Here is a 23,578-nt window from a genome sequence, read left to right as displayed (position 1 = left end):
TGTGAGTGATGTAACCAAAATTTAGAGACAGTATAAACTCCTTTAAATGGTTATTATATGTGGGCATTGAGGTGGTGGGAGGATACTACTAATCTGAAATCCTATTTTTGTACATACTACCAGACCAAAAGCCATTGTACAGCTCACACATCCAGCAGAGGTTATCATTTATGCTGATCAGCAGCTCACACTTAAAGAGTTCCTAATAGAAGGGACACTGTGTGCTTGTTAACCCAGATTTCATTGTGCAGCCGTACAGTATGTACACTGCAGAAGGGGATCTTGGCAGTCCCTTTACTCTTTTAGAAAGGAGTAATGATGTTGACCCTTATTCCTTCGGTGAATGTGAATTGAAGAATGTGAGGTTGCCCACTTTAGTGCATTCTCTGGAGACTCGCGTGCACAGTGGAAGAGCTTTTAAAATCCATTTGTATGTTTTCAGCAATTATATTAAAGTTTTATTTATTGTATTAAAGTTTTAAAGATGGCAGATATGTCAACTTAAGAGAAATATAAATCAAACCTAAATTTCAATAGCTTGTTATATACTATTCTGGGTCTTCAACAGCAAGCTTGTCTGTGAGGACTGAGGATGTTTAGGTTATTGGAAAAATGTCAATTGGAAATCGCCGCCCCTCGATATTGAGTAAGGACAACATCACAGATTTTTTAAACATGTACAGATATCAGATCCCCTCCCCCTTATCTGTTAATTGTGCCCCTAAGAATGATAATGCCTTTGCAGATGATGTTGACTTTCATACTTGCTCCCTGTATGCTATAGCAAAGCTTTAAGACATGTCTGATCATTTAGCATCTGCTGTTGAAGAATGTCCGATTTTAAATAACACTTAACGTTTTCTATTCCACTTTCCTGAGTTTTCATTTGTTCATTTTTTTTTTCTTTTCTAATTTCAAGTTAATTTAGTATGTCTGATCGATAATTTATGGCGCATTTCTGGATGTTTATTATTATTGCTGTTGTTGTATAGGCTATTCATTTATGTTGAAGAAGTGTGTGTGTTCAAGATTAAATAGTTTTTAATTTTAGGCGATTTGTTATTCTTAATTTAACGAGGTGACTTAGGGATTTTGATCTGTCACTGCATGTCATTAGCAAACGCTTTTTACTCATATAGAGTGATTGTGAATGAAGACCCCCATACAGGGCAGTAGCAGAAACAAAGGTGCCACTTTTCTCTTCCAGTGCTTACTTGCACATCATGTTAAAGCTTTTCTTTCCTTCTGTGCCTTTTATTCCAGTCAGGGCCCGGCAGTGGGAAGTTCCCATTCTCCTAAAGAGGTTGTGCTTCTGCTCCGCTTGCTGGGGTGTGCTAATTGACCACACATGGCTCTGTCTCAGTGGTTTCACATCAGTGTGCGTATGACAAGGGCTGGGCTCTTGTCCTCTTGGTCTTTGCTGGCTCCTCTGCAGAACCAGAGCTCTTTGTGTCTCGTATTCACAGATCCCGGCTGTGAAATTGCACTACTCCTATTGTGCTCAACGCGGGGGGTCACCCGGCCTATCTCCACCCTCATCTGTACCCTCTACCTACAATCTGTCACTGCAAATATCTGAAAAATGTGATGTCTGCCCTTTCTTTTGTTCATTTATTTTACTCAAAAGCAAGATTTTTTTTTAAAGTGTACTGAGTTATCGAAGCGTCTACTTGCATTTTGTGCATTGTAATGCTTTAAAAATACAAGTAAAACCCGTATACGGTGAGAGGTTATGCCATTTAAAATTTTTAGAGCAAAGAAATTCCTAATCTGAATAATTTATAAATCTTCGGGAAAGCCTTTAGGAAACAACCTTTTCATAATTTAAAGTGACAGTATCTCAGAACTGGTTTAATTAGTAGCTTTGTAAAGTTATCTAAAAATTATAGTAAGATTATATGCAAAATCAGAAATCTGTGATACAAATTTAATTAATTCTTAAGTTCTATGATGTGCTGATGCTAAAATGTTTTGTTTTGATGGAAGTAGTGGTAAATGGTGTAAAAATATTGAGACTGGCTGTTTATTTATAAGACCATTAGATCACAGGTCTGTAAATCATGCCACATATTTTACTAAAAAAGCAAATCGGCAAGGTTGAGCTGATAAAGATCAGTGCCAACTGCTTTGATTTTGGGTTTAGCTTGTCATTATCTCTGCTGTCGTAGCATGCAGAGTTATGTTTTTGCCATATAAAGAGTGAAAAAAGAGTGGGAAGCCTAATGAAGTTCAGCACTATAACCACGTCTCCTGTTTTGTAACATAATATACACCCCTAGCTCTTTATTTTATTATGGAATACAGTGCTCCTATAAATCTATATACTGTATATGTATGTGAAATGATTATTGTGAGGCTGTACTCATAAAAAAAGAAAAGTTGTTTGATGTGACATCCAAATGTGGCATTTTTTATAAAGATACTGACTAGATTTATAAAGCTCTGCTCCTGGGTTGTCAGTAATGGCATTGTGTTGAATTGATAGAGAATACCCTGTGCTTTTCCGGAAAAGTAAACTTTTGAGTTGAGCTAGTTCAAGTTTGCTTAAATGTGTTTGTAATTAACTGTATGGTGGGCAGTAGGGTGGAACAGTGGCACAGTTGTTAGCATTGCTGCCTCACAGGGCTTGGGCCCTGGGTTCAAATCCAGACCTGAGGTGCTGTCTGCATGGTGTTTGTATGCTGTCCCAGTGTTCACATGAGTTTCCTCTGGGTTCTCAGGTTTCCTCCCATAGTCCAAAGACATACAGGTTGGTTAAGTGGCTTTTGGGAAAACTGGCCCTGGTGTGTGCCTCTCTGTGCCTGTATGTGTGCCCTTCTATGGGTGTATCATGCCTGTGTCCATTTTTTGGCTCCCCTGTTTTGGACGAAGCAGTTAGAAAATGGAAGGATGTGTTAACTGTATGGAAAACTGAAGGACAGATCAGATCCTTTTGTATTTGTATTTGTTGCAGTATCTACACTGAACATTTGTCACATGAGATGTATTCATCCTTGCAGATCTAGTAACATAGCTGATGTTTAAAAACACAAAAGTTACATACTTCCATTCACAAATATTGTAGCAGAGATGTAAATTTTTGTCTTATTCATGTACAGCGTTTACATACCACAAAGAATTCTGTGTAGTCACATTTATCTTTTTTAGAATCTACAGTGAAGTAATCTTAGTTGTATTTGACATGTTTCAAGGATTACTCCTGAATTTGATATAGCAATAGTGACTTATGCTTTTACGGCAAAATCCTGAATGACTTGGCTCATGCATGACACAACCAGGTGCTTATTTCACGCAGCAGTTGAGCTTTGTGACACTGATTTTGCAAGTTTGAGCCTGGGCTATTTCACTAGCTAACTATGGCTGGAACTTTCTAAGCAATGGCAAAGAACTGGCAAAGATTGCTGTAGGTGGGACTGGGATTAATGGGCTGGGATTAATTTTCCAGTGATGACTGTGAGAGACTAGAGCTCCTTCTTTTTGTTCCCAACACTCCTGTAAAACTCCGTGATTTTTGGAAAGTGTCAAGAAAAGAATGTCTAGAGACATTTGGGTTGGGTTGCTCTTGTGAATGTGAATTGAAACATAGAAATGATTGGTGATTCCAGATTGGTGAGCGTAAAATATAAAATGCAAAAAATGGTCTATATATCCTGAATTATAGTTTCTCCAAGGATTTGGGATTCCTAATTACTCTCACTAAGATGCACAAAAAGATCAGTAAATTATCTCAAGTCTCTTCTGCTTGTGAATATGGTGCCCTTGGCATATGGACCCCTGTTGCTCTGTTACTAATCAGGAAATATACTTTGTGAGAACATCAAAGGATTAAGTTTGACAATGGGAAATGCTGATTTCCTGGTGCTGCTTGAGCAAACCTCCTTTGTAGAAGAAGCTTCTCCCAAAAAATCTTATTTGCCTTGCCTTCTCTAACATGTTAACAGCATGGTTATTTATTCCAAGAATGCTCTTTGATATCAGCAGGTAGCAACTCAAGATGAAGAATCTCTTTGCTTAGTACAGCAAGTAGGCTAATCAAGGAACATCATATTTGAAGGAACTGATTGATCTCTTCAGGCCTTCGCTTCATGTACAAGAAGTAATGTGCGAGGATTATTCAAACAAAACTCTTATCTTTGCCTCCCATTTTGAATTTTTAATGGATTTCACTTGTGTACATATTTTACTGTTATGTATTTAGGTTAGGTTAAGTAAAAATTTAACTTTCCATTTTGTGAAGAGATTGGGCTTTTTTCAAAGTACTAAACTTGTCCCAAATAAATATTATTCAAATCACACCAAAGAATAAGAACATATTTTGGATTGACAGAGAATAGTACATAACTCGACAATGTTTGGAAGACTTTCAATATGTTAGGGCAAGTTTTTCTATAAAATATAATAAATACACTGTAGTGTCACAGCTCAGAAAACAGATACAAGCACTACTGGGTCTCTGCTGAATTGTTGTACCTCTGTAGTTTGTTGTTCAGAGAGTTTTGCTGGTGAACATCGTCTCCTGGGGCTGGTTGTACTAATGGGATCTAATCCTGAATCCAGGCTGCAATCTTAATTGGAGGTGGGCTGCATTGTGTTAAAGGGATCAGTCCTCAGAGTAACCTCGGTTCTGGCTTGAAGTCTGGCCATGCTGTAGCACAGCATCATAGGTAAATCCTACCTTTTAGAACAGCAGTTTATTAACTTAGTTTTAGACATGCCTAAAACCATATTAGTCTTCTAAAACAATTGAATGTGAGTTGTTTCTGTGTATTTTTTAAACAGTTATACTTTAAAACATGTCAGGGGAATTCAGCTGTTACTGCTCAAAGCATCCTTAATGTAGAGCACTGCTATACTGTATAAAAATATCTCGGAAAATATTGCAGGCATTGTCAGCATTTCAGTTGATTTGAATTGACCATTGCTGTGTGATTTTATTGTTTCTCTTTGGGGATTCCTTCTTGGTTCACTCTTGCTACTGTATAAAAACACAGAAGCTGTTAGTAGAAGGGTATTGATCCAGAACAAGTGTGCCTTTTTGATGTTTCTTCTTTAGTCTTAAATGTGATTTTTTACAGTATGAGACGAGTTATGCTGTGATTTGAAATAACATCCTTTACTTGCAGTTTTCTATAGTGGTCTAAATAAATGTTAACTTTGTTTACAGAGTTTAGATTGTTAAAGGGAATTTTCCACAAGCAAAAAAATGTCTCTTACTATTTTTTAATGTTGAATCAACAAATATTTTTAATTTGGAATAATCAGTTGTGAATTAGTGAGTTCCAGTTCTATGATATCACACTAGGAAAGTTGGTCTTTAATCCAGAAATCTTCAAAATAATCATGCACAGTCAACATCCTCTGTGTTTCAGGATGCAATGCTGGAGTGTCAGATATGTTGAGTAGATCTCGCTAGTAACACTGCAGACTCATAGGTTTCCCGGGGGTTGTGTTGAACAGCAAGCTGAGAAAACCATGGTTGCCTTGAAATCTATAGAACATAACTGGACCCCATCTAACTGGGTGCTGATGCTTGGGGCATCCCTGGTTATACTGGTTGGGATTTCTGTGATTTCTGTGTCATTATAGACAGCCTTTAACCATCACAATGTTTTTATGCATGTGTGCAGTATTATTGGCTGGGATGTCCATGATATAAAAAAAGTTTTATTTTCAACTGTCCCCTGTATACTATAAGTCTTATGTGTGTTTTATAAATATTAATGGAACCCATTGTCTATTTTGTAGGACAGCTATCTTAAACGTGTTTAAAATACAACTTTATTTATGTATGTATTTATTGATTTTATGCAAATGTTTATATATTTGTATAAGCAAAGGGAGTGTGATACAGTGCATATTGGGATTTAAGTGGAGTATTTTAATTTGCAATTATAAAACTTTTTTGTTGTCTGTAATGAGGAAAATCAGTGCAGTTTTGTTGCTTTTGTTTTTCATTCACACGAGAAGGTTTTGCAAATCATAAACATTTTTAATTGTTGATGATGAGAAGGAAGAACAGATATCCCTTTTGACGATTCAGTAAATTTAAAATAAGCATAAATGAGCACTTTTACAAGAATGTAAATTAGGACCGTGTGGAAAACAAAAGCTTGAAAAACGAGTTTAAGTGATTTGCTGAGGTTTTGGTTATGTTAATGAGAGTAGGATCACCTCACGCAAGACCAGCAGTAGCTTTAAATAGGATTTTTGTTAGTGATCAACTTCTTTCTTTACATTGATATGATGGCCTGGGTTATGCCTTATACTACACCTGTCTCACTTAAGGCTCTTGTAGCGCTATGTAGAACCACAGTGTTTAGTATTCTAGGTGATAAATGTTAGATTTGCTGTAGTTTGTGAAAGTGTTTGCCAACAATCAATCATAGGCTAGCAAACAGTGAATTTAAAATTGCACTTTATTTGAAGGAAGTGAGTGGTAAAACACAAGAATCTGTAACTGATTGAAGTCATGCCCAGTTAAAAATGGCAAAACTCTCGGCAGTACAGTTATCGCAGTTGTGCCTGGCTGATCTGTAATTTGGGTTTTTTCCCCTTTTCCTAATTTCATACCCTATTAACATACTCTGAAGTAAATGAAAATGTCTACAGCTGTTACTGCTTTGTTTATTTTGCAAATCACAGCTTGTCATTTACTCTGATTATTTGAGAATAAACAATGAATTAGAATTTGGTTTATCTGATTAAAAAAGGAAGTTGTACTTGGTTTGCTGTGATATGGTATAAAACACTAAAACTCACAGCCTTAAGACGGCATTGCACTATGTGTGCAGCCAATCGGCTCTGTGGTCAGGGGTCTTAAACATATGCCTTCAATTAAGTTCTACTCCCCTAATGGGAAACTAATAAGGTCTTTGGTTGTATAGAAGACATCTGTTGATCTAATCCTGTCATGATTGTATCACATCTCTGACAACCCAGGGCAAAATGTTTGGCTGGAAGTTAAATTGTCCTAAATGTAATAAACTAGTAAATAAATGTCAACACGCTTTTTTACATGTTATGTAAGTTTATTTTCAGAAATAATTTTGGGAAATTAAGTGAGGCTAACCTTTTCAGTGTAGAGTGTACAAGCACAAGTAGACACAGGTTAAAAAAAACAACCTAGGTTTTGCATAATGTAAACTTGCACTTCTACATGTTGCCATTTACCTCATAATAATGAAAGTAATGGTTTGACAAGATCATTGAATAACACTTAAGCAACAGTGTCTGTATTTCAAAATATATACATATGAACTATGTAGTTCATGGTGATTAATCAAAACAATCTGATTTTACCTTTGGTTTTTCGTGGTGTGATTGAAAGTCATGACAACTTGTTATTACTTGCTGTTATTACTATTACTCTGCTGTTACTTGAGTATTATTTCCTTAATTTTTGTGAATTGTGTTCTCATGAACAGCACTAGTAACGTATTTTTAGATTTTGTTTTAAATTCATAATAATTTTTCTGTTAGCCCTTATGTAGTTAGTTCCACAATGCAGAACCTTGCTCTAAAGTGTACTAACAGCAAGTGCAGCAAATGTCCGACCAAAAAGTTTGAACTTTGTTCCTTATATCATAACAGAACTGCAATGTGAATGTAAAATAATTCATTCAATCCCCATTAAATTAATAATTTAATTAACCATCAAAGATAATTTCCGTTAACCCCAGAGATAAAAAATCGACTTATTGGTCTTACTATACCATGAAAGCAAATGACACATACAGTTGTAGACTTTAAAGGATGTGCTGCCATTTGATCCATGGCCTCAAAGAAAGTGACCGTTGTCTCTTTCTGACATTCATATGAATTATACATTCTATATATCTATACAGTATAAAAAAAAAGCCTGTTAGAAGTGATGTGGTTTGGAATTCATATTGAGCTTTACACAGAGTTCATCTACCAGTATAATTTGAATTGATTTCTTATTGTGAACCCTTGTTTGATAAATTGCACAATGTGAACTGCTTGAGTTAATTTGAATAACCACTTTAATAACTGTTATCCTGATATGATAAAGGCTTCGAGCAGTAAAACGATGTCACCAAATGATCTAAACAAAAGGTAGCTTTGTTTTATTTTTCACTGTTAATGAAATCACTTTGAACTTCTAAGTAGTTACGTGTTTCATCAGCTACGATATCCATTACAGATGTAATTCTTTTAATAAACAGTACATGGCTTAATTTTAAGGTCTTAATATTTCTGAGTCTTCTTTACTTTAGCATAATTGTACAATATATTTGTAAGAACAGCTTCGATAGAATGTACTGTAGTTATGATTTAACTATCAGCTCTCAATATTAGAAAGCTAATTGAAAGCTGAGCTACAAGAGACCTACTGTACAGTGTAAGTATATTTTAACTGTTTAAGTAGTGGGGCTAATTCTATATATGATGATTGTAGTGCTATGCTTTGACTTTAGCGGTGTTTGCAAGTAGCTGAGCTTAATCCTGTTTTAAAAATTATTTTGTATTCCTTCAAGCTAGAGACGCTCATGGCCAAATGGACCATGCAGCTGATAGTGGGATGCCATTGATGGGCTATGTTTGTCTGTAACATCTTGCATCTTGGATGGTGAGCAACAGTGTGTGTACTTAGTTCAGCCTCCAAAATGCCAACAGCACAAATGCATTGTTCTCTTGAAAAATGGTTTTTTTATATCTTTAGTTTCATCAAACATGTAACATTCTGCAGGTTCAATCGTGGCCTCATCTGTGCCAAATCATCCCTTGCTAATGAAATATATTACTAATGCAAGAATCAATGTATCTTGAGGGCCTTATGGATGGTCAGTCATGAATGATCAGTTGATTGAAATGAATGAAAATAGTCCAACAACATTTAATAAGTATCCAAAATCCATTTAAATTATTCTTCTAAAAACATACATACATAACGTGAAACAAAACTGATACTCAGATAACAAACTTTAGCAATTAATCTCTAGCAATTAATCTTTTTAAGTAATATACAATCAAAATATGTATTGTATTAATGTGCAATTTGTGATTTGATAAGGAATAACAAAGTAGCTCCATTAAGCATGAGTATTTCCAGGTTCATGAGTATGGTTAGCACCTTTTATTGTAGTTCTGAACTTCTGATCAGCTCTGTTCTGTGATCTGAAGTTCAAGGAGGAATTTTGGCAAGCCTCCAGGTGGCCTTTGCTTTCAGCTGAAATGTTTAAACTTTATTACCTGCTTTTATCCTCCAAGTGTTTCTTGTTTGCTACCAGACAGTCTTTTTTTGTCTTTGTTGTTCCACGTGTCTGTGTTGTTATCGAGGCTGTTTGTCATTTCTGTATTTCCACACTTTTTCGTAAATAAACATTAATTCACCCTTTGCTAAGTAATAGAAAATAATGTTTTTTCACTTTGTTGCAATACTGTGTGGTAGTTTAACTACAGTGAATCCAGACAGTTTTGCCTAACATTAAGTGGATTCAAATTTCAATACGTGGAATTAATGAAACACTTTGGTATATATAAACATTGATTTCATTTCCATTAATGCAATTCTTTTTAAAAGTTGTATAATGTTGGAAATCTAATATTTGTTTTAAGAAGACTGTATTGTGTACTACAACCATGTTCATTTGACAGAATCTAAAGCGTGTCTTGACATGCAGCGGCTTGCAGACTCTTGTTATATCAAAGGTTTAAATGTCAATTGAGGAAAGCCCCCTCCCCCACATCTTTTAAAGAAGAGGGTCAAGACTAGTAACCTGAAGTATTCCTCTGAATTCTCTTGGGATGCACCAGAGGTACAGCAGGGAGACCTGTTGACCCTGTTTTACACAAACCACTTGATTTGAGAGCAAATTACGTGTCACATCATTCATTCAAGTGTCTCGAATGCAAATGATGACAGATTTATGCAGTGTAGTAATCAGTCAGAATATCATCCTGTCTGTGTTTCAGATGTGGGTCTTGTCATTGGTAATGTTAATATTTACATGGAGGTTAAGGAGAGAGCAGCAGATCGTGATCACTATATCACACCTGAGACATACAGAATATGAATGTGTATATCAAGTGTGGCGATGTATTATTCTAAATGTGAACTTTCTCTATCATGACATTGTTTAAATCTAAAAGTGCAAAAATATTTTGGGGTCTCTTTTTAGCCAATGTAGAGATCGATTTGAATGGAATTTAGAAAAGTTAAAAATAAAAAGAGAAGGAGAATCAATGTGAAGTCATTTAAGCAGAAGACATGTTACAAATAAATGAGAGCAGGCTATTCAGCCCATGTAGCTTATTTGGTTGCTAGTAGATAATTGAGCTGAGGCTCTTAATCAGCTGCTTCTTGAAAGAATTCAGGGTAGTTAGTTACCAACCTCTCATGAAAAAATGTACCTCCCGTTTTGAGTTACTGTCTCCCCTATAGTCTCATCCTGTATCCTCTAGATAGTAGTTCAATGTTGATTCTTAAGAAATGCAGCAGGTGGAATCAGTGGTCTTTCAGGACTTTGAATACTTTAATAAGGTTTCCTTGTAGTGTTCTCTGTTGGAGACTAAAGCGATTCAGTTGTTTAGTTCAGTGTAGCCTGTCAGTGCTAGGGTGTGCGTTTAAGCTGCGGTACTACTGGAGTAGCAATTGTTTTTATAAACATGGAGACTAAAATTTTACGTTTCTTAATGCATTATCAGAAGGCTAAATTATTCCCAGTAAGGGTCATGGTGACCCTGCACCTACGCCTGAGCACAGGGTCCAAAGCAGGACTGCACTCAGGAAGGAACACCAGTCCAACAAGGGGACATTTTAGAGACACCAATTAACCTAGCCAGCATGTCTTTTGAAGTTAGGAGGAAGCTGGAGCACCTTGGGGAGAATATGCAGACTTAAACATTAAAGGCATTCCAGAATCAAAACCTACATCAAGTACAATCAAGTCCTATAAAACCTGTACGGCTAACAGGTTTAGCCACCAGGTCTATGCAGTGCAAACCACAATTCCACTCTGCCTCATTTACATTATAATCTGCCTCATTGCATAATAATCTAAATGAGGTCTCACTAGTGAAGATTCATTTACATTTTGCACATTCTGTTTGCATTTTGTATTGTAGTTCAGGTGGGTAGCTTTCAGACCTGAAGATGGCTCCACGGCCGAAACGTTGGGTTTTCTTTATTCTCTTTTCAGCATGGAATTAACCTATTTTGTATTGTATCCACACATTGAGTATAATTTGTCAACATGCACACTTAAGTCATTTTAGGTATCTTCTTCAAACTAAGTGATTACTTTTTTATAATTATGGCTTGTTTCTTTCATTTCAGTTCTTACCTTATTAATTGCCATTTGCTGGGTATTTTCTCAGTCCTGAAATTTCTTTAAAACTCGTTGGATTTCTCATATAGCTTATATAATGTTTGTTAATCCTCTTGAATTGGAATCACTTGCAAATTTGCCTGGCTGACTAACTATACCAGACTCTATGTCATTGGTGGAATTTAGTAGCCCTAATAAAGACCCCTGTGGTTATCCACATATTGCATCACCCCAGTCTTAGCGTTCATGCTTGATATGCATTCACCTTATTTTACCCATTAACCAGTTTTCATTTCAAAAACATACTCTGATCCATAAACGTGCAATTTAAGAATGAATCTTTTGTTTTTCAAAACTTGCTGAAGATCTCAATATCCAATATCATGTGCTGTTTGTATATATGTTAAGAGTTCTGTGTTCAGTGTCTCCAGAAATGTAAGGATAAAAGTGTGTCTTTTTAAAAGAAAAGAATATTTGTGTCATTTCAAGAAGGTACAGAAGCAACGTTGACTGACGTTTGGAACCTTTGAATTATAGTCTCACTTTCCTGTTGCAGGTGGGGTATTTAATTGTACCCTGGGTCCATGTGGTACCCTGACAGGGGAAGCATTAACTAGACAAACCATTTATCAGTCTTAGCCTATAAACCGAATGGCAGTGCAAAGGATGCACTGCAGATTTGCTCTGAGGAGAATGCCAGACACCACATAGCTTTTAGGAAGGCAGTAACATTATCATATCCTATTCTAATTATCCTGAAATAAAGACTAGATCATGATTCTTTTGGGACTCTTCTAAGCTTTGAGTTAAAGTTAATACAGAGTTTGCCGCTTTGCATGGATTTAGTTTGTCAGATGAAGATCTGCCTTGGGTTTGCTGATTTCCTGTGGCATGCAATAAAGGGCTTTTATATATGTATTTTCCTTGAGTATATGCACTTTTTCAGACCTACATTGCCATTTTGAATGCACACAGCAGTTGAGTACAAGGAACCATAGTTACAGTATCATACCGGAGGTCCTTGGTGGACGTTTTTCAGTGGAATTTAATCAGGTCAGATATCTTGGCTTCAGCTGTGTTATTTTGCCCCTGCAATCAGGTGGGTCTGAGATCTGTTTTTAATTTGGTAAGACATCACTTGGCTAATTTTGTTTTCAGATTGGAGATGAATATTGTATGACTGAAGTAGAAAAACTCGTCAATGATGGGAAATGCATTTATTAAAAGTGGTCTGCGCTCATTTTTGTTCTTATTGCATTCACGTCGTGGACAAGAGCCTAGGAAAAGGACTGTGATTGAATGATGGGGGTTCACATGTCAATCAAACAGTGTGGTAATCTGGCATGATTTTGGGAGAGAAAGCCCTCAGTTAAGAACAAACTCAACCTTGTAGCAAGAGGTTAGCTGTCAATTGAGCTAATGAACAATGCACTGAAGCTTTATCCTCCCATTTTAGAAATCACACAAAATGCAACATGTGTCTGTGTATTTGAAATATTTGGTAAATGTCATCTAATAAATCCTAGAGATGTGTCCTCTTCAGCTTCACTTTCCTTCCTGTTTCTAACCCTGACATTAAGAGTTTGTGAAAATGTCATATCTGCCAAAGTTAATTACTTTTTGTGTTATTCTTAGTGGGAATTAAATCCAGTAGATTAGATCAGAGTGAAGCAGTACTTACTTTGTCTTGTAAGTGTGTTGGCAGTTGGCTTAAGGTACATTGAATAATGTTCCAAATTAAGTCTGCTGTACATTTTTAGGTACTTATGCTCTTCATACTATTAATATTTGAGCATTAATAAAGTAAAAGAACTTATATATTTGTATGTGAGCAATAAGGTTAACAGCAAAATGTTATATATGTAGCGTCATGGTGACAGAATCACAATCAAAACTGAATTAGGCCTTCATCTTCTCCTCCCAGGCAAAAACATGCTTGTTTTAACCAAACATTGTGTATTTGTTTTGTAGCCAAAGCTTTCATATGTTGTTCACTGATGCTCTCTCTACTCAAGAAACCATTAAATACAAGGATTTTTTTTTAATGTGGGGGGTTTCAAATAAAAGGAATCTCTTTTTTTTCTGATACTCTTTCTGGAAAATTCAAGATTACATATTTATATAGATTGTACTGATACAGAAATGTATTTAGATGACTTTGTAGTGGTCTGGTTTTATTGTAAAGCACACACCTTTACGTTTTAACAATATACAATGTCTGGTGGCATTTGCTGAAGTACTGTAGGTTATGTACAGCCCAGTGTGCACTAGTGCTGTGACGCTGCATGCTCCTGGACTGAAAGCTGTTCATTCAGGATGGAATTCCAAATGTGAACTGAATATTGGAGAACCTTCCAGATTTACATATACAGTATATATATTTTATGTGTATACTGGAATATTTTAACATTAAGATGGGTTGTTAATAAACAGTTTATATGTTTTCTTTTAAAAGTTGGAAACAAAGACTTTAATGTGTTTATTTGTGCTACTGCTATGGAACTGAAAGGAGTGTAGCCATAAACAGAAAAATCATAATGTGGTTTTTAGGAGGTACAGGCTGGATTTTCGTTTTACTTGCACTCAGTTGTGTGTCAGTCTAATAAGCACACTTTTATCAATTTTTTTCCTTTTTTGCTCCCTAGTTAGAAAAAAAGGGGTTCATAAAAAAGGTCTTGTTAAAACATGGGCTGAACTAGCATTTCCAACGTTGATGTTGGTTTTTGTATGCCCTTTTCACAGTGCTTCAAGTAGGAATTGCATAATTTCGGCCAGGAGGTCCTTGTTGTTTCCCAGGATTGTTTTTTTTAAGAGGAAATAACACATTTTCTCAGACTGCTTTCTTTTCTTAGATATGAGTGTTGTCCCTGCGAAAGGAAACTGAAATATTTCTGATCTTTTGATTTGTGAGATATTTTACATCCTTTGATGATGTGAATTATAGCTCTTACATTGTGATTCATACAGGGTGGTCTCATACATTCATCAGTAGTCCTTTTATTTAGTGGAATTTGAAATAGCAAAATAACATTACATAGTGCAGTTAAGTGATTTTTGCTTTTGCTCTGTGTTGTTATCCAGCAAGGGGGCGAAATGCACTGGGCTTGAACCTATTTTGGTCTTGTTGCCTTTCCTTCCTTCTCAACAGAAGAAGATACAGATTTTCCTTTAATACTTAGTTCCAAGAAAAAACAGGATGAAATAAGGCACAAGGAAGTGAAGTTACCGGTTCTATAAGAAAGCAAAAGCGATTAACCTGCATCTTAAAAGCAGAGCTTTGTTGAGAAGGCAGTACCTGCAAGAATGAAGTTAATTCTAAATCTGTCTGCGAAGGAAGTCTTGTGTTGGTTCCTTTCCAAGCTTCCTTTGCCTTCAGAATGCGATATTTCAACACCTTTGGAAATGTTTGTACAGTTAAAAGACAAAGGAGAGCTCCTTTCTTTCACTTAATGAAGTAGTAATTTCCTTCTTATAGAAGCTGAAAAAGTAACTTTTCCATTGTGTTGTTTTTGAAAAAATGTCAGCTGTACGTGTAAAAGATTATAAGACTTAATATGAAAAAAAACCGAGGGTAATACTGTTTTAATTAACTTGTTGGTATACTGTATACTGTATGTTGATATACATGTAGTCTTGACCAGATAATTTCAAGGTTTTGGAACAAATTCCTAATATACTGAAGTTGTACTTTTAAATCCTGAAGCTGAGTAAAGAATTATTATACAATCACATTTGTCTTTTTACTAAGGTATATACTATATATTATAGTGCCATATGTGGTGATATTGATTATTAATTTGTTCTTGTTCCAATACTGAGTGTTTTTCAAACCTTATCAGGCAATTTCTGTTTGTACTACATGTAGTACAGTATATTCTATAGGTCCACAAATCAATGTGGGCATTTACAGTATGCTGAATCTAAAACCTTAAATTAAGTCATTCTGAAATTAAGTATCTTAGCTTAATACCACCTTCCTAAAATTCTGCTTTCATTCAGTTGCTTAAGTAATTTCTCATTTTGCCACCTGATCTGTTGAGTACTGGGATTACTGACACATAAGGTGCCCTCATGCTTTCCAGGTGGGTGCTGTCCTTTAGAGGTGGATAAAGTGGTTTTCTTCCCCTAGAGCTTCGATATCCTTTGGGATTAACAATGTTATATAAATGTAAGCAATTATTAGTGTATAGAAAATGAGTAGCTGGGTAAATAGAATATATTACACTAGGGTGAAAGCATGAATATGCACACAAATACAATCATCAAAAAAGGAACATTGCTTATCAGTTTAAAAAAAAACACAAAATAGTTCCAAAAGACTCCAAAATGCTCCAGTATTAAATATGTGTACTTCAGTTTTGATGATCTTTGTATTACACATTTAGAATGTATTAACTGGACATTGAGCTAGCCTCCGTATTCCTTCTTGTTTATCTAACTTTTTTTTCCTCTTTTTACATGTGTAATATTTTTAATTATAATTTCCCCTCCAAGAATACCAGTGTGAAATAAAACAGTTCTCTTAAATCTTTTTGTGCATGCATATTATTTACATTTGTTACCTCTGTATTTCTGTTATCTCTGGACGAAATTATTTTACTTAGTCTGAAAAACATTGATAATGACTGTTAAAGTACTGTTGCCTAAAATTATTTCCTGTTTATGTATAAATCCTGCTTGACCAGCATAAGGGATAAATTCATACATAAGCCTTTGGGCATTTTCTTTGACAGGAATTTACACTGTATAAATAAATGGTGCTGTTTTAACAGATTAGATACTGATTAAAAATGTTCAACATAGCTGCCTGATGTTAGAAGAGATGTAGGCTTATGTGCTTAAAATTGTCAGTATGCGTCTTTACAGCTCTTTTTATCATTACCCTGCTCGGCGGAAATTAAGATCAAGTGACTGGAACAACTACTTCACTGTTTTTCCCATTCTTTAGAGTATTGCATGTTAGCTGCTTCTCATATTCGTTAGGGAAAAGCTTGTCCCTCAGCAAATCCTAATTAAAGTAATTTTCTTAGGCTGTCTGATTAGAGTACAAATAAGATATTGTTTGATCACAGTTTCCCTTATAACAGTGATCTAAGAAATTCTGGTAATTGTATCTTTATGAAAGTATCTTCTGTTCGGGAGCTTTGTGTTGTTCTGTTGCTGAGCTTTCTCTGTGTCAACTATGGTCACCATTTTCTAAACTTACATTTCTGTCAGTCACCGGCATGATCATGATACATAATGGCTTTGGTGAAAAGGAACTAGAATCAGCCTGCCATTCTAGATGATGCTGTATTAATCAAAGTTTACTTAGCTGTAAGATTCACTTCATGTTCTTTCTATTAAGTTTCTGTTATGTTTAAGTAAATTAGATATGGCAGTTTGTACAACAGATTTTCTCCAAAAAATAATGAAAATCCTCCTTTGAGATTAAAGCCAGTTACAAATAAATATTTTTTAGAACCATTGTTATTGAAAATGGAAAATATGATTTCTGTCTCCAGGATGTGTTTTTGGACTACTGGTTTGTGTTCCGATCCTATTCCTCAGGCTCTTCCCTTCATTTCTCTTTTTAAAGGGTTATTTATCCGGTGTTCTGACTGAGTGGTCAAAGACGTGAGGTGAAATTTGTGTGGAGTTTGTGCTGTATGTTCACTCTGTGTTTGTATGGGTTGTGTGGATTAAGGTGCTCCGGTTTTCTTCCACAGTCCAAAAACATACTGGTAGGTTAATTGGCTTCACTTGGAAAATTGCATTAGTGTGAGTGCCTTCATATTTGTGTCTGTGTGTTCCCTGCAATGGACAGCTGTCCTGTCCAGGGTGTATCCGGCCTTGCGCTCATTGCTTGCTGGGATAGGTTCTGGCTCCCCAATGATCCTGGATTAGATGCTGTGGTTAGAAAACGGATGGATAATTATCAGTGCGTGACGCAGTGGTGTGGCAGTTAGAGCAGATCCTGTGTCCTCAGTTTGACTCAAGACTTGGTGCCTTTTGTGTGGAGTTTGTATGTTTGCCCTGTATACATGCACTTTTTCTCCAGCTTCTCCAATTTGTTCCCACCTTCCAAAGAAATGCTGGCTGTGTGTCCTTATGTTTGCCTGGCAATGAACTGTTGTCCTGTCTGGGGTATCTGCTCGGGGGTCTGCTGGGTTTGCAGCAATATCCTGTAGGACAAATCTTGGGTAATACTATGGATAATGGATGGTTCTTCACAAACAACGGACAATCGGACAGTGTTGTTAACAAACATTAATTGCTGGACATCCTTTTTAAAAGGAAAACGCTTCTTTAAAAGGTTATAATGAAGAAATGGTTATATTTTTATAGTGGCACACTGTGCTTTATTGTTTCATATGAGACTGCTCCTTTTGCTTTCCTTAAATCTGTTGAGGTGAACCTCAGATTTGCTAGTCTTTTCAGCCTCATTTCCACTCTTTGAATTCCTGTCTTCTTCTGAGCTACAGTATGTTATTTGAATATTGTTTTTATACCATTTCTGTAATTTTGACACACCATGAAATGTAAATGCTGAGATGAAACAAGCACATGCTGACAAAACAGTGTTATTTTATAAATTAAATATATCAAGGATTTCAGCTTTCCACAGTACATTCTCGAAAAAAGATAAGGTGGTGAAAAAATGTTTCTCTATGTAAAGTATGAAGAGCAGCATTATACGGACTGGTCAGGCTATATGACTGATCTGCTTGTTTTTGTTTGTTTCATGAAGTAAAAAAACAGAGGGAAAAAAGAACAACATTTGTAGCATGATAAATCCAAAACATCCGTCTTCACATGTAAAAAATGTAAATGCCAATGTAAATATACTGTATAATGTCTACATTGGATGTTTAATATTATTTGGATTTTATTGGTCTTAGTTATACATTGTAATTGGTAGTATTATAATTTTATTCTCCGATTAGCTCATTGTTATCTGATTAGGTGCACAGGTTTATTGGTAGTTATGAACAGAGCTCTAAGGAAGGTCTTATGACAAGATTGTTAGCTTTTTAATCTTCTTACTCAATATAAATATGAGTTGTATATTTTAGTGTACTGTATAGGTGTTTTTCATTTACAGTAAATTACAAATTTAAACATCTCAGTGTTTTAAATAAAAATATATATTGAAAACGGTAACGTTTTTAAATGACAAGCTATAGATTGCTGTTCACAAATGTATATTTTTGTTATGTACAAACTGATTTTTAGGGACTGTAATTTTACTTCATATATGATGGATTCTACATTGAGTTTGGTAATTTAGAAACCAATTACGTTTTCATTGTTAAAATGTTCTAAGTGTTAATTTCATTGACCATATAGACTACTTCTTATTGAAGAATTATTTCTTATTTCATGCTATACAGCATACTGAAAAAACTTCTGACAGAGTGAGGTGGTTGGTTCTGTGTGGTGCTAGATAAATCTGATCTGGCAATGCCAGTTAGAATCGTTGTTTTTTCTTGTTAGCAGTCACTGGATACAGCAGTCCTTCAGGAGACACAGAAATGTGGTTTCAAGAGGAATGTACGTTGGACAGGAAAGGTTTGCAACATAGACGTGCTATGCCAGCTGTCCAAAAAGGAGCCGCTAACCACAGTAACAAAATCTTCCACTCCAGTAGCTATTCCTAATATTGAATTCAGCTGTTGTAATAAGGGGCTGAGTGTGAACCAAAGGATTAATGAATTGTTGGTGCTCTGTGAATAGGCAGGCTCTCGGTCATTAGGCATGCGATAATGCAAATGTGTTAATTCCACGACAAATACTAGGCTGCTACTGTAGTAGGACCGGCATTGACTGCGGGATTAGCAGGCCATACTGCAATCTCAGTTTTTCTTTCCTGTGAAGTTGTGAAAACTGCTAAAAAGTGACTAAGAAGTTAAAAACCTGTGAATCATTCTACTCTAGTGAAGGAAATCTTTGTTAGCAGAAGTAACATTTCTTTATCATCATTAGTTAAAAGGTGTTTAAAGGAAGGCAGTCTGTGCTTTGATTTTTCCCCTGAAAATAAACAAGAAACTAGAAAGACAAGTTTGTGTACTTGCTTTCAAAGGAAATTCATCTCTATGTAAGAGTCTCACCTTAAAGAAAAATCAAGCAAAGACCTAGAGAACAACAGGACCATTGCTAGGTATAATCTCTGGGCAAGACCATTATTTTTAAATGTAATTGTTTCTTGGTGTTCACCGTTTATTCTGTGTAAAATCCCCCAAACCCCTGAAAACCGTACATCTCTTGTACACAACCTGCATACCACAAACAGAATAAATTTCAATAGAAGATTGCTCCATATCTTAATTTCTTCATATTTCAGTGCTCTGCATTATTTGCATAATTTATTTTTCCAATTTCTGTGTGCTGTGGGAAGACATAAGGATGAGTTAACATTGATAATTTAATAACACTTTAGTTTATGGGCTGCCAATGATACCTTACAAATGAATATTAATTAGCAATTTGTCAATTTAAACATGTACAGTATAGTATTGTTATTAAGCATGTTATTAGTTATTGTGAAATCAGTTGCTTCTTGGTTATTAGTGATGTACTGATGCTTTTTCTAATCTGTTAAATGCTAAAAGTAATGAATAGTAATTTGCAGTCATTACAGTATTACAGGTTTTTGTTAAGACCACAGGCAGACTTCAGCTGTTTCTGGGAAAACTAGGACTTTTGCTAGAGATATTAAAAGCATATTCCCTTATTTTTATCTGTCGTTATGGATTGGGTTGTTATGTTGGATTTACAGAAATTGAGCAGATTCTTAGTACTGTAGGTATGCATAGTCTTGGAAAGTAATTTGCTTTTTTACCGTTGCATTTTCCTTTTGTTTTGTAATCCCTTACACAAACATCTTTATCTGCTTTGTTTTTCTTTGCTTTATGCACTCCAGTACTAAAGACTGAGCAAGGGACATTCTGTCATTTGAGCATGAAATGATTGATGTGGATTGACTTGCTTTTAATATTGAGCTGTACACAGTTCATTATGGAGCATAGATGTGATTTTTGCTTTCTACCGTATGTCAGCATTTCGTTAAAAGTGTGGTATTATCTAAACCAGAAATGGATTTGGATAATTTTTATGATTTCAAAATGTAAAAAATGAATGCTGTTTGAGGAACACCAAGTTGATCACAAGCTTTAACGGCTTTCAAAAGAGTGAGGTCGATGATATAGTGAAGGTATAATGATAAAGTGAGGAAATAGGATAAAGTGCAGATGTATAATGATGTAGAAGAGTGAGTTCAAGAGTGCAGTAGATGATACAGATCTTTCTTTCTGTTTAGGTGATTTTGTAAAATAAACACCTACTTGTAAAAGTTCTGGAACACTCATTATATTGTGTTTCAGTGTTATAAATACTATCAAGAAAAATGTAATTTGACACAACGACACAGTATTGTCTTTTCTATGCTGGAAAACTGCCATTTAAGTATTTTTGTAAAAAAATCACTAACCTAAAGCCTTAAACTGCAATTTGGTTGCTGATAACCTTTTGTTTGATCTGCAGGAAGAGAGCTTCTGTTCAGAGCACTAAATAGAGGAGAGTTAGTTACTTATCTAACTAAAGTAGCTAAGTCTAAGCCTGAACTTAAGTACCTAAGAAATGAAGTCCAGAAAAACAAATCTGCAGGAAGAGAGCCTCTGTTCAGAGCACTAGAGGAGAGTTAGTTACTTATCTAACTAAAGTAGCTAAGTCTAAGCCTGAACTTAAGTACCTAAGAAATGAAGTCCAGAAAAACAAAGTTTTAATGTAGATATGTTAATTAATAAAAAATGTTGTAGGTAGCTAAATATAAACTAAATATAATCTAATTTAATATGTAATATAATGTAATAATAAACAATATAAGTATTGTTTCTTGTTTATTCGCACCATCTAGATTGTTATCTTGTTTTTTTTTGCATAACAGCTTTGGCCTGATTGTAATGTTGTCAATATGTTTTTTTATTGACTGTCATTCTTTTCTTTAAACAAAATGGGATAAGCATATTATGTATCAATTTTTAAATGTAGCAACTAATATGTTATAACACATGTGTATTATAAAAAAATGAAATATTTAAAATAACTAAAGATTTTGCTATTGGGGAATTAGTAAAAACAAATGCTGCTAGTACTCTTCAGCATTCTTCATAGATGCGCATATGACTAAAATCGCCGAAAGTTAATGGACCTCCATTCCAGTGAAATAATTAGTAGTGGTTTTATTATGGTTGTTGTTTTTTTTTTAATTTAGCTAAACAAAACATTTTTTTTGTTTCTGTGTCTTTTCAGCCGTGCTATCAAAACCAATCAGGACCTTCTTCCGGAAACTCCCTGGACCCACATCTTCTATGATGACTTCTGGGGAACTTTGCTCACTCACAGCGGCAGCCACAAGTCCTACCGTCCACTCTGCACTCTCTCTTTCCGCCTTAACCATGCTCTAGGGGGGCTGGACCCGTGGGGTTACCACCTGGTCAACATCATCCTGCACTGTGCTGTCACAGGCCTCTTCACCACCCTCTCCCGTCTGCTGCTCGGCGGCGGGTACTGGACATTGATAGCAGGCCTGCTCTTCGCGTCTCACCCTGTGCACACAGAAGCTGTGGCAGGGATTGTGGGTAGGGCAGATGTGGGTGCTGCTCTGTTTTTCCTTCTCTCTCTGCTCTGCTATGTGCGCCACTGTTCCCTAAGGAGACACTCAGGCTGCTGCTGGCACTGGCTGCTGGGCAGCCTTGTGTGTGCAGCCTGCAGCATGCTGTGGAAAGAACAGGGGGTGACGGTCTTGGCTGTGTCAGCGGTTTATGACGTCTTTGTCTTTCACCGACTCAAATTGCATCAGGTCATTTCTCTTATATACAAGGTAAGCAGTTTCATGTTCTGTCTGTTCTGCATGTTTTTCTTCTTTAAATCTGCAGCAAACAGGGCATGGACTATTTTACATGCATATGGAATTTATAGGAATGATAGTTTACTATGCACTGTTGGTCTTCCATGCAACTCCAAAAAGCACTTCTGAATAATTTATACATTATACATAATTGTTTAATTATTTAGATAATATCTTTATGTGGTTTAATTTAGAATAACCTAAATCTCCTGTACAGTATATATGCCTGCTATGAGTGCACTCCAAAGTAGTAGTGTAGAGCCTGTATGATGCCCAGGACTTGACTACTAAATATAGATGAGTTCATCACTGTTTTGTGTTCTGTCATATTTTGTATTATCTCACTGATACAGTTCGTGGTATCACAAAACACTCAGTTAAGTACGGCACAGTTCAGCTCCCCCACTTTGAAGAGGCTCAGAACCCAGTGCAGTTTATATTGTACCCTCAAAAATAAAAATGCGAGCCTGCTCTGAGAGATGCAGCTGTCATGCCCACTGCTGATATAGATATATATGCCACAATATACTGATATAGTATATTGACTCCTTGTGTCTACTAAAATCACCATTCTTCAGCTTTCAGCACTGTAATTTATCTTTAGCTGCATGCTAAAAGCACTCTGTAAAATGCATTTCTTCATCTTATCATTCTTTCATCAGGTTAGGGCCATCTGCTGTGAGAAACAATAAAAGATAGTTGACGTCTGTATTGAAAGGTCTTCATTAAGATAAATTAGCCTTTCATCCCATATCCTACAGTAGACTGTTTTACCTTTGATTTAACATAAAGTAAGATGAGCAAAGAAATCCATCATCTTGGACAGTGTAGAAAGCAGAAAGCTTATTTGTGATTAAGAATGTCTTCACTTCAGGATTGAAACCACTGTACACAGAAAGTACTTTTCAATGAGAGGGAAATCTTAAAGGAATGTCTTCCGTTCACTTTTCCTGTGGTTTTCATTTTGGTTGACTCAGGATAGTTTTTAAGTGAAGAGAATTAGTTAGAATAGTTTATTCTATAGCATTCATTAGTATAAATACATTTTTAATTTTTCATGTTACTTACAGTACATGAAGTAAGCTTTGGATGCATCCATTTTAGGGACAAAAAGACACACGGCTGTGAAAATGTACAAAAGTACAATGAAATCCCAAAATTCCATTTCCGTTCAGTTTTTGCCCAGTGAACACTGAACACTTCTGCAAAAAACTGGACAAAGAGGACTTAACCAATCAGTTGCTGTGCACATCTCATTGTGAAAATATAAGCCTCTGGCTGTCAGATTCGATCATACTACTGCCATGATATAAGCCTTTTCTGCAGTTTTGTCCTCTGGAGTATTGCCCAGCCATTGATAATGGCAGACAGTGCTTTTAATAGGCTGTCATTCTCTTCT

General features: G+C 35.7%; 1 protein-coding gene across 1 annotated transcript in view; it reads left to right on the top strand.

Moving 5' to 3' along the window:
• LOC148829304 (protein O-mannosyl-transferase TMTC2-like) overlaps window positions 1-23,578 on the top strand; it is a 163,476-nt gene that overhangs the window by 49,530 nt on the left and 90,368 nt on the right. The window contains exon 2 of the mRNA XM_088924141.1: window positions 21,582-22,152. Coding sequence (XP_088780267.1) covers window positions 21,582-22,152 — 571 coding nt within the window. The remainder of the gene's footprint in view (window positions 1-21,581; window positions 22,153-23,578) is intronic.

The sequence above is a fragment of the Atractosteus spatula genome, chromosome 8 (assembly GCF_055471065.1).
Source record: "Atractosteus spatula isolate fAtrSpa1 chromosome 8, fAtrSpa1.hap1, whole genome shotgun sequence".
Classification (NCBI taxonomy): domain Eukaryota; kingdom Metazoa; phylum Chordata; class Actinopteri; order Semionotiformes; family Lepisosteidae; genus Atractosteus; species Atractosteus spatula.
The sequence above is the reverse complement of the archived record's forward strand: the minus strand, read 5'-3'. Positions and strand labels throughout refer to the sequence as shown.